The 18,293-nt window shown below is 36.1% G+C and overlaps 3 protein-coding genes and 1 non-coding gene across 4 annotated transcripts; 3 read left to right on the top strand and 1 right to left on the bottom strand.

Annotated features, from left to right (window-relative positions):
- The first annotated feature begins 298 nt into the window (after window positions 1-298).
- Window positions 299-5,646, top strand: LOC132622528 (uncharacterized). The gene is made up of 3 exons (XM_060337133.1): window positions 299-639; window positions 1,692-1,961; window positions 5,427-5,646. Exons 1-3 carry the CDS (start codon window positions 450-452, stop codon window positions 5,480-5,482), a joined length of 516 nt encoding a protein of 171 aa, XP_060193116.1. The 5' UTR covers window positions 299-449; the 3' UTR covers window positions 5,483-5,646.
- A 1,213-nt stretch (window positions 5,647-6,859) lies between these two features.
- TRNAQ-UUG (transfer RNA glutamine (anticodon UUG)) lies at window positions 6,860-6,931 on the top strand. The gene has a single exon. It is a non-coding gene; the product is annotated as a tRNA-Gln (tRNA).
- A 946-nt stretch (window positions 6,932-7,877) lies between these two features.
- Window positions 7,878-12,722, bottom strand: LOC132622612 (uncharacterized). Its single transcript, XM_060337242.1, has 7 exons — window positions 12,252-12,722; window positions 11,536-11,698; window positions 10,907-11,107; window positions 10,563-10,808; window positions 8,822-8,969; window positions 8,449-8,677; window positions 7,878-8,358 (listed from the first exon to the last, which is right to left on the bottom strand). Exons 1-7 carry the CDS (start codon window positions 12,568-12,570, stop codon window positions 8,021-8,023), a joined length of 1,644 nt encoding a protein of 547 aa, XP_060193225.1. The 5' UTR covers window positions 12,571-12,722; the 3' UTR covers window positions 7,878-8,020.
- A 1,580-nt stretch (window positions 12,723-14,302) lies between these two features.
- Window positions 14,303-17,070, top strand: LOC132623154 (exocyst complex component EXO70C1-like). The gene has a single exon (XM_060337861.1). It carries the CDS (start codon window positions 14,551-14,553, stop codon window positions 16,651-16,653), a length of 2,103 nt encoding a protein of 700 aa, XP_060193844.1. The 5' UTR covers window positions 14,303-14,550; the 3' UTR covers window positions 16,654-17,070.
- The last annotated feature ends 1,223 nt before the right edge of the window (window positions 17,071-18,293 follow it).

The raw sequence follows: 18,293 nt of genomic DNA, 5'->3' as shown, positions 1-18,293 counted from the left end.
GGAGAGAGTAGTGTTTTTTTTAATGATTATGCCTTATGTCTAAGCTAAGGAGCCGTTTTTTGAAAACCATGGTTTGAAACTATGAGATGAAATCATGCTTGGATATGCAATTTTGATTTCTTAAGTTGTATTTTATTTTATAGAAATAAAAATCTCACAAATTGTGAAAACTATCAAAATATTCTCAATTCTTATATATAATCTTACCAAATGAACAAGTCACAGTTCATAACAAAATTAATGCACTACTAGAAAGTCTTTCTACAATATAAAACATCAATTGATCACAAACACATCCAAACACTAATTTCATCTCATTTCAAACCAGGTGTCCAAACGCTACTAAAAATACTCGTCCCCCCTCCTGTGGAGATAAATCTGCCTGAGTGTTTGATTAGATATTAGCAGTGGGTTGGTGTCAAACAGACGACTTCACAGGACAGTTGACCATGTCGCTGGGAATTACCCTTCCATCCGTTTACAGCACCTCACCCTCCACTAGACCTCACTCACGTACAACCCTTGTCTCTCTGTCGCTCCCTAAATGTGCTCATTTTGGTCCGTGCTCCACAATTCCCAATAGCTCAATTGCTACCGGCAACCGAGCTGGACGGTTAACATCCATTCGTTGCCAATCTGGTAAACAGATTCTTTAATTTCCTAGCATCATATACCTTATAGAGTTTTAAATCTCTGGGTAGTCTCACTATTGAATTTGGAGGACTTGGACTTGAATTGTACTGTATTAGTTTGTGTAGTTGGGTGAATTTGTTAAATTAAGGACAACTACAAGCTGGAAGTACATGGTAATGGCAGATAATTGAGAATTATCTGGCTTAACAAGGGTGTTCGTTGGATGGCTGGTGTGTATTAGATTTTATGCCCAAGTTGCTTTTTGTTACTTGCATATAGGTTGAAGTATCAGTTTATTGGCGTATCTAAATCATGATTCTTAAACAGAATTTGGGGTTGTTTTGTTTTTCTAAACAACGATTCTTTAGATTCAAATAGCTGTTATTGATGTACTTAATTCTTATCCTTAATGCAAACAAAGTAAATAGCTTAGATTTTTATAAGCATCTAATCTCATAGACCGAGATCCCAAGTACACATACTTGGCAAATTATTCTTACCAGTCCTGCAAGGTGAGAAAGATTAGAAGTTTTGTTAGTATTCTCTTCGTTGGTAGAAGCTCACTTAGTATGGAAGACCTTTAGTTGCTAGAAGAGGCAATTCGGAAGGCAAGATCACATTGGAGGATATTTGTAACTCCTCCCTGTTGGCATAGTTATTTACTTGTTTAGAACAGCTTTCATGGCAAGGATGGATTTCTATAAAAAGAAAACTTTGGTGAATAACATCCTGTCAATCTGGCTTCGGAGGAATGGATACTTAGCACAGATAAATTTACAATCTTTCAATTTATGCCTGAAAATAGGTGTCAAAGAGAAATCTGTTATCCTTCCAACCTTTTTGGCCGCTCCAGGTTGTGTGCATCTATGTTCCTGTGAAGTTCTGATATACAAGGGAGTCCTTTTGCTCATTTTGCGTTTATCTATCATTATATATTTATATATTTCTCATTATTATGCTTGGAATGTGTCAACTCATTCTCTATATTCTTCTATTTGTTAGCTTCAAAGAATTAAGAATTGCTGACATGTGTTTGATTCACCTTCATCCTCATGTAGCTCTGGATCCTAACCTGAAGGCTACGCTGGATAAGGTTGTCACATCACAAAAAATCGTGCTGTTCATGAAGGGAACCAAGGATTTTCCACAATGCGGATTCTCAAATACAGTGGTTTCGATATTAAAATCCCTAAATGCACCCTTCGAGACAATAAATATCCTTGAAAATGAAGCACTTCGTCAAGGATTAAAGGAATATTCCAGTTGGCCAACGTTTCCACAACTCTACATTGATGGGGAGTTCTTTGGTGGCTGTGACATCACTGTAGGTAGGTATACAAATTGATACTTTTGTGTTTCTACGTGCACTCACCTCAATTATTCTACGTGTACTTGCTACCTCCCGCCAACATAGGTTCCAGGTAACTTTGCCCAACGAAGCTGAGGCAGATGGGAAGAAATCACCTAGTGTTTTTTGTGTTTGCCAGGATTCTAATCCTGGTCCCCAAGAAGGAATCTTTGTGTTTCGTTTTAGGTTATATTAACAAACTTGTAGGTGTAGTAAATAGTTCTTACTTTCCTGATTGTTTACTTTTTTGATGAACTGCTGTCAAGTTGGAATTTTGTTGGTGAATTATCATAACTCTTGAAACTTGGGATTGAGCACTTTGTTGCTGAGAAGATCCGGCATAACTACCATAAAAAGTTTGGAGAGAATGTAAGAACTCTCTGCTCTCAATTCAACCTCCTCCACCAAATAGTTCACCTTGTTGATCATGTCTTCTCTTCCCCAACACTCAATTGCTAAGCTTGTCTTCTCTTCCCCAACACTCAATTGCTAAGCTGATCATTTTTCTAGTCATTCACATCCCTTGAAGTCCTTAACTGGAGGTTTTTAATACCAAGAAATCTGTCTGGAGCCAACCCTTAGGACCACTGCAGCCTTTGAAATTCGGGGATGATGGGCCCGCCTTAAACTGGTTTCTCTTTTCAATGCTTTTAAAAATGTGGTTTAATATGGGTAAGAATATCTTTGCTACCTCTTGAGTCTTGAATCTAGATTATTAACCCTATCGTACTTTTATCGTATTGCTTTCTTATGGTCAAGTCCCTCAATGTAAGTTCCCAACTAGTAATCTGTCTAAATTAACTCTAAGTGAGGACACAATAAAGAGATTGTATCCCAAAAGTTCCCAATTTGTTAACTGTCTTTCCAACTGGGAAGGTTTTCCATATGGATGGGCGTTCAAGAATTGTCTAGACATGACCCAATTCATTGCAGATATCTAAAGAAAACATATTCTCGATATCTTTGGCTACCTCACAGTGTAGAAAAAGGTGTTGATTGATTTTACTCAGGGCATGCACATGTAGTAGCTGCTGCTCCACAGATTCTCCCTTTTCCATTTGATAATCTTGAGTTATTACAACTTCCATGCTATTGTCCACCCAAAGAGGGCTATTTTAATGGCAGATTTTCGTCTTCTAGATGAACTTCCATGGATGTTGATTATCTTCCATCCTGCCTCTATAAGTTACATCAAGTAAATGTAAAAGGATTTCACTGGGAAGACTAGTTTTTCCTTCTGTCAAGATCAGTGAGGTAGAAGGCTAGTAGGTAGTCGCGTATATCCTTTCTTACGAGTAGTTATATTGCTCTATAGTTTCTTGTCTCTTGATTTCTGCGAGTATCTGTTGGTTTATAATGGCTTATTTACTTTCATTGTTTTCATTTTCATAATTGCTTTGATTTGTTTGCCCGTATCTGACTTTTCATATGCCTTTTCTTGAGCCGAGGGTCTTCCGGAAACAGCCTCCCTACCTAAGGTAGGGGTAAGGTCTGCGTACACTCTACCCTCCCCAGACCCCACGTTGTGGGATTCACTGGGTATGTTGTTGTTGTTGTTGTTGTCAAGATCAGTGAGTTTAGTTCCAAGCTTATGACTTAGATCAGTAAGCTTATGACTTAGATCAGTGTAGGAAGTTCGAAGACTATTAATTAGAAAACCTGCAACCTGAACATGAATTGTTTGACCATTTTGATCCCTAGTCACTGCAATCTCTGAGGAATCTCAAGCACTCAACAGCAGTTCTGATTTATGATAGCGATGCTTGAGCAATCATAGAATTTGGATTTGGGCAAATCTGAACAAATCAGGGAATTTTTTCCTTTGGTGAATAAGATTGGTTAATATTGTTGTATTAGTAATGGTTAGTTTTATCAGTATACAATTGCTAACATTATGAAGTTACATATTTAATCACTCCTGGAGTTCCCCTTCTTTCTCTAGTTCTCGACCATCAATATATATAATTTCAATTGTATCGTTTCTTGCATGTGTATTGACCATTCTATTAGAAAAACATGTATTACTATCTCCTTTTTTCATCACCTCCTCGTATTTTTAGCCTGCATCATACCTTCTGTACTACTAGTGATTTTTTCAACTTTTCCTTTAATTCCTTCTTTTGAGCAACTCCTCCTCCAATAGTATCCCTCCCATCTCTTTCCCTTCAAGAACTAGTAGTTCCTAACGCGAGGTTGCCATGTTGATCTCCATTCTACTGAAGGCCTCTCTGTTCCATCTTTTTAATTACCCTTCAATGTAAATATTTTTGGCCATCTTATAATTCGACCTGCCTATATCAAGATAGTTATCTGATCAGGCTTTGACTATCTCCTTAAAATTAGTTACCTGCATCATGCTTCGACTATTGCAATCACATATTCTCAAGTGCAAAGAGGTTGGCCATACTAGTGACCCTACACTCCTACTAGAAAATATTCCATTGTGCAATTGGTCTATTTCCTTGATTGGGACAATTTTACCATCTGGATAGTGATCCTGTAAGCATTACTTAGTCTAAGGCCTGGGCTTGGACGTCAAATACAAGAATTTTACTTTTTTACAATGGCCAGTTGGCCACACAGATTGGTCTAGTAGGAGGTTTGGTGCATGAAGTTAGGATAGTTGTGACCTTGACCCCAATATTGCTGTCCATCAGCAAGGTTGGCAAGCATTTACACATGAGTTGAATGTCTGCTTTATGGTGGCTATTAATTCTTAGGTCACAAGATAAATGCCAATGAGCTATAGCACCTTAGATTGGGTTAATACCTTCCAATTATCTTTTATAACCATCCTCATTGAAAATGTTAATGACTTCGCTTGGCACTTATTGCTTGATAGTAGATTGTTACTCCCTAGATCAAATGATCAGTTCACCAGGGTTTAATCTACTCTTAGCAAACGTTAATGGAGAATATATGTATCACGAACAAGACTTTATATTCTACTCCATCCGTTTCAATTTATATGACACTCTTTCCCTTTTGGGGACATTCTAAAATGTTTGACACTATTCCACTAATATTATTACTATACAACTTTTATATAACTAAATTCATTTAGGCTAGCCATTCATTTAACTATTCAAATCTTAAACTTTGATGTGATGTCCTCTGTACAAAAAACTTCAAACACTTTTTTAATATTTTCTTTTTATTTCACAATTGCTGATATTATACCCAAGTTAAATCGACATCCTAACTCCCACATTTAGTACCATGAATGTAGGCTTGCAAGACGATGCTATACAAGCTGTACATTTCACACCACTAGCTTATTGTAACTAACTAGTGGCTTGGTATTTTACTCTCAGTTTTCGTAATTTATTGTTCATCTCTTCATCCCGAAGACAATTTGAGCACTCAATGCTGCTGCCATCATCATGGTTTGCTTCAAGTTCTGAGTTATACTGATTGGCGCCTAATGCATTTTTTGTTATTACAGAGGCTTACAAGAGCGGCGAATTGCAAGAATTGCTGGAAAGGACGATATGCTCCTGATGGATTCAGATGTAATAATCCCGTTCTGATAGTTATGGACTATCAGGTGTCTCTTATTCTTTCTGCAGATGATAAGAATATACTCTTATGTTTATTTCCTCTTCAAGGACTGGACTTTAAGACATGAATACATCTTGGAAAATACAGTTTTTCAATTGCCTCTATTAAGATATCGTTGCAGGGTGCATGAGAGGCGAAGGCGTATGATCTTTTATTGCATTAATTGACAGGATCAAACATTGCATGACAACATGCATTTTACAATGAGTAGAATGCTTGTCCTATGATGATATACTCTAGAAGTGGAAAGAGGAAGGAGGTGCATTATTTTAGAACTTCAAGCCATAATGTTTTTGGATTTGATTGAGTAGACCTGTTGCTTTTACACATTTCTTAGCCAGCCTAATACACAGCAAGGCTGTTCAAACAGACATAGGCCAACTAAACGGCATTTCGCTCAAAGGGTTAAGGGGAGATAGTGCATCAAGTTGTTCACCTTGAATTACACCTTCATCAGAAAAGGGAATAATACAACAATTTGAAATTACAAACTCTTTGACTTCTAATCCTCACTGCATATCAACTTTTTTTTTTTTTTTTAATAAAAGTCCACTAGGCTTTTAAGAAAGGGGAAAAAATTACTAATCCTCACTGCAAAGTCATATAATTGTAGGCAAAAGAAGCTCCTAAAAGTTGAACTCTTAATCCATTGGCATCGCTCAAAGAGAAAACATAAACAAGATACTTGAAATGGCAGGGAATGCAATTGCCAAAACCATAATAGATAAACCGAGGTTATCTGAAAAATAACCCATCAGCTTTCTTTTAACAAAGATGCAAAAAACTGATACAGAGGCCACTATGAGGATTGAATATAGTCAGTGGTACTGATATTATAAGTCGCCCAAATATGAACTTTGCTCCAAGGAAAAATATCTGCAGGTGAAAGGAGCCTAAAAAAAAAAAACTAGAATATGTTATCTATTTACAGATATCCGTGCCAAGTGTAAAATTCCAAGTGGTGAGACATCTCAACCCTTTGAATACTTGAAGTTCAAATCAGAAGCCATGGATATAAATAATGTTGATTAGTTTAAAAAAAATAAAAAATGGGAAGCATCACTACAGTCTACAAGTACAAAAGTCGTAACTCGTAACCAATATTGGAGAAACACATTACTATTTTAAAAAAATGATATGACCACGATGGTGGTACACATGACTTTTTTATTTTAAAAAGAATGATATGACCATGATGGTGTTACACACGACTTTTTTGTTTGAACTTGGATTAAAAGTGAAAAAAAAAAAAGGTCACATAAATTTACTTAAAGTATGAAGGCTTTAACTTAAATTAGGTTAATCACACCATCATCTGGTTCTATGGTGTAGTGGTTAGCACTCTGGACTTTGAATCCAGCGACCTGGGTTCGACTCCCGGTAGGACCTGATTAATTCTGCATCTGTTTTTTTCGGCTTTTCTCTTTTTATTTCGGGGATAATTCTTATTCTAAGTAGTTGTTTGGCCATATAAATTATTCACTTTTTTTACTTTTGGGCGTTTGGCCATAAATATTCGGAATACAACTTGAAGTTGTATTCCGGAATACCAAAAACAAGAAAAACTTGTTTTTTAATTTTTTTTCCCACTTTTTTACAACTACATTTCACCAAAAACTATAATTTCAAAAACTATGGCCAAACCAACTCCAACTTCAAAAATTAAAAAAAAAAGTGAATTTGTTTTTGGTATTTATGGCCAAACGGCACCTAAGTCTTCTAGTGTTATTCAATATTCCAATGGCCCGTTTACTGCTTTGCTGTGATAAAGTTTCGTTGTGAACTATTTTTTCATGCAAGGGTTTCATTGAATATGTTTAAAAATATAGTCAAATGCACACTTGTTATTTTGGATTTTGATGTAATGTACTTTTGCACCTTTTCGAACAAGTAGGATTTGATACAAATCAAAGACTCTGTGTCTTCACTAACTGGCTAAAGTAATTCTGATGGATCAGATTTTCATGCACCAATAAAGTCACAAGGAAGGAAGTTGTTTTCGAAAACCTATAAATCTCTCATAATACATACGGACAGCAAAAAAACAAAACATAATGCAAGATATATCTACAAACTATTCAATTAGTCAAAGCTCCTTAGTCATGACATAATCTTACATTAGAGTCAGTGAGAGGTAGGAGTTCTTTTCAGCTTGTTTATAGACGCGTATATCAACAGAAATCGCAAAGAAGATCTGGTATTAAGAGAAAACCTCAAGTTATTGAATATTAAAATGAAATAGGTCGGAATTAAGCAATATTGATAATGAGGATTCATATAGTGGGCGCCAACTACAGTTTCCCATATTGTTGGTAGTTTAAGTTCAGTAACTCAGTTTTTAAAATCACAGCATTCACCATACATTCCACAAATCATCAGCTCAATTAGCGCAGAATCCATTCGAAACAATAGCTGAATGCCAAAATAAAATCAGCTTAACGAGGAGAAATCTCCCAATGAATGTAGCTAGCAAGATATCTAAATTAATGGAATAGTAATCACAGGTTTTTTCCTCGAACTACAGAAAGAACGTAGCTGATTGTCATCAAAGGTCCCAAAACCAGAGAGGCGAATGCCATATGCTTCCATTCTGTGCACATCCCGTGGAATAGGCGACTGCCAAAGTCCATCCCACCATGCAGGCGGAAGAATTGGAGTATGAGCACATTGCTTAGATTGGTTGTAGCAGCTTAACGTACCAGCAAATCGGTTCCACACGTGCCCCCAACCAATCTGATTCTTTAGACCTGCTGCAAGCAAGTTACTCTGGAAGCTACTGAGGAAGGTGAAGTTTGATCCAGCAGATAATCTATCTTCTGAGAAAGATATATTTGAGTGAGAAACTTAAAAAGAGGCACATTCATCTATAGCAGGAAACTAAACCACTGTGAAGTTACAAAAGTTACCGAGGCTGTTAGCTGCAGCCAACGCTGCAACCAGCTGAGCAAACGTAGTCCCAACACGCCGGTGAGCCCCAGAGACAACTGCATGTTTTGCACGTGAAGCAAGAAAGAAATCGACAAATGCCACCCATCTTGGCGCTGTACCCCAATCCTTTGTTCTAAAATCTAGAGTATGAAAATGTGAGCTGCCAGACATATTTCCTTTGAAGTGTTTGAAATCAAAGTGAAGAACCTAGCAAAACCAAATAAAAGCATGTCAATAACCCAGTTTCATCAGATTGTTGAAGTCAAGCACTACAGGCTGAATCACTGATAACTAGTGATTCCTGTTATGTTAAAAGTATGAAGCAACACGGAATTGGCAAAAGCAGCTTACTTCTGCAAACTGATTCAAGTCTGGAGCAATATCTTTGATCAGAGAAGGACTATCTGAAACTAAAACTACTTTTGGTTTGGACGTCAGCTTTAGATTTTCCACAGATTTTCTGATGCAAGAGAGAGCTGCTTGAACTGCTCTAATGGACCTGAGAAAATAAAGGATGAAAATTGATAATTAATTATGGAGTATGGGCTCATGTTAATTCTCCCTTACAGCCTACTGGAAATTGTATACTGCACAAACTGCAAATATACAGATTCATTGGCAAGGAACAGCATTAAATCTTTTTCTACAACCTCTGCTATAGAAAGGTATCACTATAATAAATTTCAAGCACTCTTAAGGGAGGATAAACTAATTTCATGTAGAAATTCTCTCTTTATTTTACTTGCTTTCTGATAGGAAAAACAAGAAACAGGAAGAACCACATACAAGTCAGTGAACTATCAACTATTGACATCATCCGACCAAAGTGAGGTCATATTACTTATATCCTGAGGTCTTGAAAAGTCACACATAGCATAAGGTTTGGATAGATAAAGGCATTAAAATGCACTATTTTTTCCTTCAAGCATCACCATTCAAAAATGAAGAGATAATTTGGAACAATTAAACAAGTAAAAGTAACAAGAAAATCAACAATCCTACCTTGAGCTCCAATTGTTGCTGAAGGAGAAACTAATACTTTGTTTAAGGAGCGAGAGAAATTATCACAAAGAAACAAAAGAAATGAAAGAAAGTTATTTTCTTTTCTTTGTTCGGTCAGGAAAATAATTGACCTCTCATTTTCTTGCCCTCCTTCATCCAAACCAAACAATGGGAACTTTTTTCAAACTCTCCTTCCATTCTCTTCTTTTCTCTTCACTAGTACCCAAACATTGCGTAAAAGATTATCTACTGTAAATCACACTCTAATATCAGAAACAAAGCACAGGAGGTCAAATAATGTCTGTTCATTCATGCATTGGGAAAGATAAGGGAAGAAGATGTAGAACTACGTTCTATAATTGTCTGCTGGTCCATATGAACTTCATGGATAGAACTAAACATGAATTTCCAGGATTAAAAGAACCAGCTTCGAATTTGGAGCTTAAATGTCTTAGGCAACTACTTTTCTGGTATAGAGAATAGTATGATCAAGAGCTTGTGCACTTATTGACTCATGTATTTTCTAGATTTAAATAGATCCAACAAAATTTGCTTTATATCGTCATAAAAGGTGAGATAGTCTATCTCAGATTAAAGATGAAGGCTTCAAATATCAAATGCACATTCATTTGTAGAACTCAAAAAGAAAAATTCACCGACAAAAGAAAATGATGGAGAGGGAGAAAGCAATAGCAGTTGAAAAAAAAAAAGACGAAAAGAAATAAAGGCATGTAAGTGGCAAGAGAGGACTGCAGAATTTAATAACAAGGTACGGCTAAATCTCTTTTTCCTCCAATTCTGTTTTCCTGTGTTATTTGACTATGACACGCGGTCTCCACATAAACACAAAGGGGGGGGGGGGGGGGGTTGTGTGTGGAAATTACTCTACTACAGAACTCTGGTGAGAGACCAAGCAAACTATTCAACTTCTTCACATTGTCAACATCAAACTGAAGACTTTGTTACTTCAGTTACTACTTACCAGACACCTTCAAACTTTTGAGTGTTCTGCTTTTTTTTTTTTTAAGGAAACCCAGAATAATAATTTATTATATGTAGAAGGCAAGAATAAACTTTCCAGTTACACTACCTATTCATAAGCATCCGCATGTGTAGAGAAATATCAGGGTCAGCACCACCTCCTAATGCCCAGTTCACAGCATGTTGAATATTCTCTGATGGAGCTATGAGAAGTCTCATTAGCTCCCCAAATACGTTAGGCCTATGGTGAAGGTCATCTGGTTTCCCAAATAAATTAGAAGCAGCTACCCTCATCTGATCATGTACATTCTTCAAGAAAAATTGAGCAGCCACAGCATCTGTTGTATTCTGGAACCTGTCCAACGAAGTCAGTCATCGAAATGATTACTCTTTTTTTGTCAAATTTTACGAAGAGTGGAGAGAACAAGGGTCATGAATGATATTCTCATTTACCAGATAATAGGTTGTTCCCAAGCCCTCCAATTGCTACACAGAACATTCGTTCGTGCTGGCTTCTGGAAATCATCAGTTCTGATAACGAGATGTCTCCCATATTTGGTCAGACAACCATTCTGTCTCCAAAGGTGCTTGATTTCTTTCAATGTGAAGGAAAGATTGGAGTAAGAGATGAAATCCTCAAAAGGATATCTACCCCTGCAGTTTTGGAAATTCAAAAATTAGACAATAATGAAGATATTTCTGGAGTACTAGGCAGTACAGCTATGCATGATCAGTACTTATTTATTACTATGACAAAAGAAGACCGTCACTTAATATAAATGCATACATATATGTTCATAATGTCTGTGTGTGGTTAATAGTTTCTCACTAATGAAGCAAAACTGCATTTCTACTAAGACATGTTATTTTACTGGAAGGAAATAATAGAGATTTCTGAACGCGTGGCTGAAAAAGGAACTAGTTATTTCCTGCAAAATGGCAGCTCTATAGAGGGCTGCTTCCAAGTCGACCTAAATAGTTCGGTATCAATACTACGAGGAAAAGAAATAGCACTAAGAAATATGGAACCCGAAACTAAACATGTACAAATAGAAAAGGCTTGAGAGAGAACCAATATATGCCTGGTTTGCCCAATTATCAACGACCGGTTCAACATCACGCTCAGTGCTCCCGCAGTTAAGATTTTGTACATCTCATTACCAAAACCTGCTTCTGATGCTTTCCCCAACACAAAACCATGCCTGCAGAACTCCTCTGGCGGAAGCATTCGGACTCTCGAAGCACCTAAACAGAGGCAATAATCAAATTTTCAGCAATCAATTATTAATGATTCCTTAACTTTCCAACAACATAACAGTTACTCCAAAAATTTGAAGGGAAAATAAGTACAACTTTGGCTCACAAAACCAATAGATAATACTCCCTCTGTTCACTTTTCCTTCCACGTTTCGCTTTTTGAGAGTCAAACTACCTGGACTTTAAGCAACATTTTAAGATGTATTTTTCATCATATTAATATGAGACGAATTAGTTCTTATAGTACGTTTCATATATTTTGGAGCATCTAATTTTAATTTTAAAATATTAAATTAATCTAATTCAATTTAACTTAAAAACTAGTCAAATTGACTCTCTAGAAGCGAAAGGTGACAAGTAAAAATGAAAGGACGGAGTAGTACTCTAGGTGGCAGGTATACAGTGTAATTAGTTGAGGTGACTGATTTTTAACTTTTCAAAATATAACAGTTGTTCCAGAAATTTGAGGGGAAAATAAGTAGTACAACTTTGGTTCACAAATCCAATAGATAATACAGACAGTAGTAAAATGAAATAGTACCATTAATAGCAAAGTGATTCTGAATAATTTTCCTCACTCTATAACTTTCCTCTTCAAACCCACGACTAAACAGCTCACCCATCTCCTCAACCGTAGCGCATGTTTTCAGTGGCTTAGCATCCGCTTGCAGATTCATATCAGCTGCCTTAGCATTATCATCATCATCTACTTTTTTAACGGTGGTGATTGGGAGTTGAGTTGATGGATCAACGGACCTTAAAGTTAAGATCAATAATCCGACGACTGTGAAGGTTGCTATGGCGATGAGTGCGTGGTGGAGAGAGAATCGCCTCCGACGAGATCCCACCTGGAACCTCATTACTTTCTTCACCCGTGTGTGAATACTGAATACTGAATACTACTCCCGTGGCCAGCTTTTTAGCCTTCAATTTTTTTTTTTTTTTACCCCGAATCTTGGATCCAATCTTTCCTTTTTTTTTCTTTTTCTTTTTTTATATAATTCACAACCTCCCACACGGTAGAATCTAGTGTACTATCTATATGATGTCATTGTATATGAAATCTGTTTGACATTTACGGAGGTCAGGAAAAAAAAATCAAATTTATAATTTTAAATATGTCATAATATTATGTGAGGGAGGAAATAAGATCTCTTACCCTCTTATAGTTTGAATAAAGAAAAATATTTTTTTCAGATCTTTTATGCGTAAAAAATGAAGACTTGTAAAAGTGTCATAAAACTAAATTTTTTTTGTAAATGGCTAAAAAAGTTTGTGTGATTATAAATTGTGTCATTAAAAATAAAATAAAAAATTAAAATTAATTTACTTTTTGATGTAAAAAATCGTCATTACTATGAAATTTACCTAGAAAAAATAGTGTCATATAAATTGACCGTGAATTAGAAAGTGGGTCGGAAAAAAGAAAGTGTGTTTGCTAACTTTTTCTGCTAAAATTAGTGCTAGTTCTCTCCGAATGATTGTAATATATCCTTTAATTAAAGGTTTCGTCTTCGAGATTTGGAAATGGAAATGGAAAAACCTCAAGTAGTATAAAACATGTTTTCTTTTAATGTGATTGATTTGGATTAGTCGATAAATGAGTTTTAAATACCACGCGGTTAATTATTTAATGATAAAAATGAGAGTAAATCAATAATAAGTGAAGTTACATCATTTACAATATTAGTCTACAAATATATCTTGAAATTTCTAAGCAGCCTTGTCACCCATACTATGTGCTCCTATATTCTTTATCAACGAAAACATTTGAAATCTAAATCGCTTAGATGATTTCTAGATTATATAGGCTTACTTTCCAATAGACATTTTTGTTCTAAAAAAATATTTAAGTGTACACAAAATGCTCTAGTAAAAAAGTTGCTAATTCGCATCGTATAGGGATGGCAATGGGATAGTGCGGGTAGGGCGAGTTTGAGCGTATGCGGGGCAAAACAGGTCAAGAGAAATCAAGATGGAGAACTACACATAATTGTTTCCCATTATAACTATGTGTTCATTGATTGGCTTGACTTCATCATTAGAATCAAGATGGAGAATTACTCATACGTTTAAGCTGTAATCTAATCAAGACTTGTACCTTGGATCATGCACTTTTGTCTCTTTCTATGATAAGTTATGAGGCTGCCATCTTTTGTTTTGTATATTTTTAACTTTTATGTTCTGCCATACAATTTTTATTGGTTTAAATGAAACAACACAACCCTTTTTTCCTACTCAATGAATGAGTGTTTGTAAAGTAGTGAGAAAAGTTTATTGGAAAATCCAGGGAGTGCAAATATGAATACTTTATTTAATTAATGTATCAGTAACAAACTAGTGTTGAAATAGTATTACGTATCATGATTTGATATGGACCTGGTCAATATAGATGACAGCCATGACGTGATCAGTTGCATGTTTATAGGCCCTCAATGCTAAGCAAAGTTTTCGGAACAAACAGAAATTAGAAAGAGATGATGAGATAGTAAGGTCGTAAACATCGCCTATCTGTAAATTCACACAACGACCATTTCAACTATCCAGTCTGACAGATTATAGTAATCACCATGAACAACACAAGAAAAGTAATCACTTTCGTGAAAAGGAAAACGGCTATTCCCCTTTTACTTTGCATAAAAAGAAAAGTAATTACTTTTGTGAAAAGGATAAAAAGGGAAAGGTGTGTTCCCCTTTCACTTTGCACATACGATTTATGCCGAAGATTAATTACCTTAATCTTACAATCATTCCTATCACCTTTTCACTCTCTTGTATTTGTTCTTTCATGCCAGTTTTCCGAGTATACAAATTAAGATTGAAAACGTAATCAAGCTTTCATGGAAAATGAACTAGAACACCTAACTTTTGAAACATCATCAAATAACATTAATCCAGACTCCTCAGTACGTCGCAAATTAGATCAACCTAAAAATCCTTATTTGCCTGATGATCGTGATCAATATTCATCGACCACAGAGATCACTAAAGAACAATCAGAACAAGATGATGCAGGCAAGGCTGGTATCAATATCCAATTAAAAGATGATCTCAACGAGACGAAAATTGAAGAATCAGCTTCTTCTCTCTTGCCTCCTGATCTTCGCAGTGTCTCTGAAGAGATTGATCAATACCTCACCAAGTTATCCAACGAATACCAGCCCCCCGATCACGTTCCTATTTGTGTGCAACAATTTGCTGATCTTGTCGAAGCCAAAATTGCAAATTATGACGATAGCCACGCGCCTATCAAATGGACCGAAGAAAGCGCCACTTCTTTTTTAGAGGCCGTGTTTCGAATTTCCAAGCTATATACCTCTCTCTGTAAATTCTCTTCTGAAACAGAATATGCATACTATATCAATCGTGTTGGTGGTGTTCTCCAACATGCAATGTCGTACATAGAGGAAGAATTCAAGTCCCTTCTCGACGATTCCAAGCTCATTAACCCTGGTTCAGATCACTTCATCAATGCGAAGCCTGAGCAATCTCCAGTACCGTCAACTAACAATCAAGATCATACTGAACAGAGTTCCCTGCTTCCAGGGACGCCTGATATGGAAGAATATAAATTTCCAGGCTACTCTGAGGAAATCATAAAAAACCTGAATGGATTATCCAAAGCAATGATGGCTGGAAGCTATGAATCAGAATGTTGTCAAGCGTATCTCATAGCACGGAGGAAAATTTTGGAGGAAAGCTTGTATAAGCTCGGGTTTGAAAAATATAGCATCGACGCTGTGCAAAAGATGCCGTGGGATTCATTGGAGACAGAGATCGTTGCTTGGATTAGAGCATTTAGACAATGCACTAATGTGCTCTTCTCCAGAGAACGTGAGCTCTCACACGCCGTATTTGGCAATCAGCAACACCAATCAATTTCCGAGACCATCTTTGTTACCTTGTCTCGAGGTATGTTGTACCAGCTCCTTAATTTTTCAGAAGCTGTGTCCATGACAAAGCGCGCTGCAGAAAAACTCTTCAAGTTTCTCGATATATATGAAACCTTGCGAGATCGCCTTCTTCCACTCGTAGACAGTATAACATTTCCTGATGATTATGCAAACGAGCTTAAGGCTAAAGCTTCCTTGATCCGGACCAGCCTTGGCGAGTCAATGGTTTGTATATTTTCGGAGCTTGAAAATTCAATCAACGCGGATGCGAACAAGAGTACTCCAGTTCCAGGTGGTGCTGTTCATCCATTAACTCGCTACATCATGAATTATCTAAAATACGCTTGCGAGTATATAGCCACATTAGAGCAAGTGTTCAGAGAACATCAAAAAATAGACACAGCAAATTCACATAATGCTGATAATCAGACTAATTGCAACAACAATAACACTGAGCTATCGCCTTTCGCGAAGCAGATAATGAAGGTCATGGATCTATTGGATTCACATCTAGAGTCAAAATCAAGGCTATACAAAGATCCTGCATTAAGCTCAATTTTCATGATGAATAATGGTCGATACGTTTTGCAGAAAATTAAAGGATCACCGGAGATAAACGGTTTGATGGGTGATCAATGGTACAGAAAGCGATCTACGGATCTAAGACAATACCACAAGACGTACCAAAGAGAAACATGGGGCAAACTGTTGCACTGTTTGAACCAAGAAGGACTAAACGTAAACGGGAAGGTGAATAAACCGAATTTAAAAGAGAGGTTCAAGAGCTTTAACGCTGTGTTTGATGAGATATATAAAGCGCAAAGCAATTGGGTAATTAGCGATGAACAACTGCAATCGGAGCTGAGGGTTTCCATATCAAACATGGTTGTACCAGCGTACAGGTCATTTTTGGGCAGGTATAGTCAAACCTTTTACCCTGGAAGGCAGACAGAAAAATATGTAAAGTACCAGCCTGAAGATATAGAAACGTCTATTGATGAGCTATTTGATGGAAATGCACCATCCATGGGGAGGAATAAGAAGTTGTAAGAAATTAGAGAGAAAGACAACCTTTGTCTGTTTTGGACAGTTGTGACAGCAAGTTTACATGAGCAGATCATAAGTTTAGTGTAAAATTGCGATAAATAGTAAATCTAAATCTAAAACTTTAAAATTACCATATTTTCAATACTAAAAATCTTATAGGTTGAAGTTATAAATCTTAACTCCTAAATCGGCAGATGATTTTGGATTGAGGAGTAGTGGAAGCTGAATCTTTTCAATAAATTATTCATCATTTTCTGGTGGTAGAGTTCCAAGTTGTGGTGATATTACCTAGATACGTATAAACGTATATCCAATTGTTGTACTATTATAGACTGACAACTTATTTTGTTGACAGATGTTTCCTAGCAGTGGACTAGTGGTACAGCCTACAAAACAAACCTTTCTTTTGTATTTCCAATTGAGAAGCCCCTTGTCCTTTTTCATTTCATTTTTGAGGTATACAATCATCAGCTAACGTTGTGTTGCGATAGGACAGAAATTGTTTTTCACCGAAAGTGTGTTTAAAAAAAAAAAAAAAAAAAATTTAAAGTGATTTTTTACTTGTGTTCTTAAAAAGTTTGGTAAGTAATTAGAAATATTGTCTCAAGAGCATTTATATATAATTTAAATATAAACAAATACTATGAGGTGAGGATGGGTGATGGGGTGAAGGCGGAAGCGGTAGTGGCAGGCAAGGGTGGGCATGGAGGTGGTGGGGGTGTGGGGAGGCAATGAGACAATAAGTGTGGAGTGCAGTTCAAGAACTTCTTTTTCCAGCTCCCTCCAAAAAATCGTTTTCTAATTTGGAGGAACTTACTAGTCAAAATATTTTTCCAAACATGAGAAAATTGCAAAATATCTTTTCTAAATATTTTCTTTCTTACCAATCATGCCCTAAAATTTTGCTTTTCCTTGCTAGCCATACTTTAATTGGTGCATGTATCTCGTGCATGTATAAATGTACACTGGATGTTGAAGGAGTGAAATGATATTCCCCAACTCTCATAAAAATTACTACTAAATTGGAAGTTTTTTTTTTAGAACTGGTACTGTGCTAGTAAATTGGCAATAATTAATAATGTAACGATTTAAGTTATATACACAAACAATATAAGGATCTTGGAGCGAAATGAAACTCCCCAACTCTCAAATTTATTCCCATGTTTCTTTTTTCATATCCTGTTTTGCTACTCTTGTATCTTTGCTATTCCTAAATACATTCACTTCCAATTTTTATCTTTTATAAAAAAGGAAAATGTGTCAAATTTGTCCCCGAACTATGTGAACTGGAACAAATTTGCTTTCCGTTAATAGTTGGGGTCAAATATGCCGCAACATAGAAATAAAAAGTGAATGTATTTTATGAGTAACAAAGAGACAAAGTAGCAAAATTGGAGTGGGTTTGGGAAGAACTTATACGAAGACATTATGTTGTAATTAATTTATGAAAGACAAATAGATTTTAAATTCACAATGTTATGCCATTACTTGTATCTCTAAATTTATAATACAGTATCTACTAATCTTATAAATTCTAAGTAATTAATAGTCTTATATTTTTTAGGGACTGACATAAATGGCCATCCAGTGAAACTATTGAGAGTCATATGGCCCAAGAAGCTTAATAAATAGTTTTTAGCTTT

This window comes from Lycium barbarum, chromosome 12, assembly GCF_019175385.1.
Source record: "Lycium barbarum isolate Lr01 chromosome 12, ASM1917538v2, whole genome shotgun sequence".
Taxonomy (NCBI): Eukaryota; Viridiplantae; Streptophyta; class Magnoliopsida; order Solanales; family Solanaceae; genus Lycium; species Lycium barbarum.
Note: the sequence above shows the minus strand (reverse complement) of the source record. Positions and strands in the feature narration are given on the sequence as shown.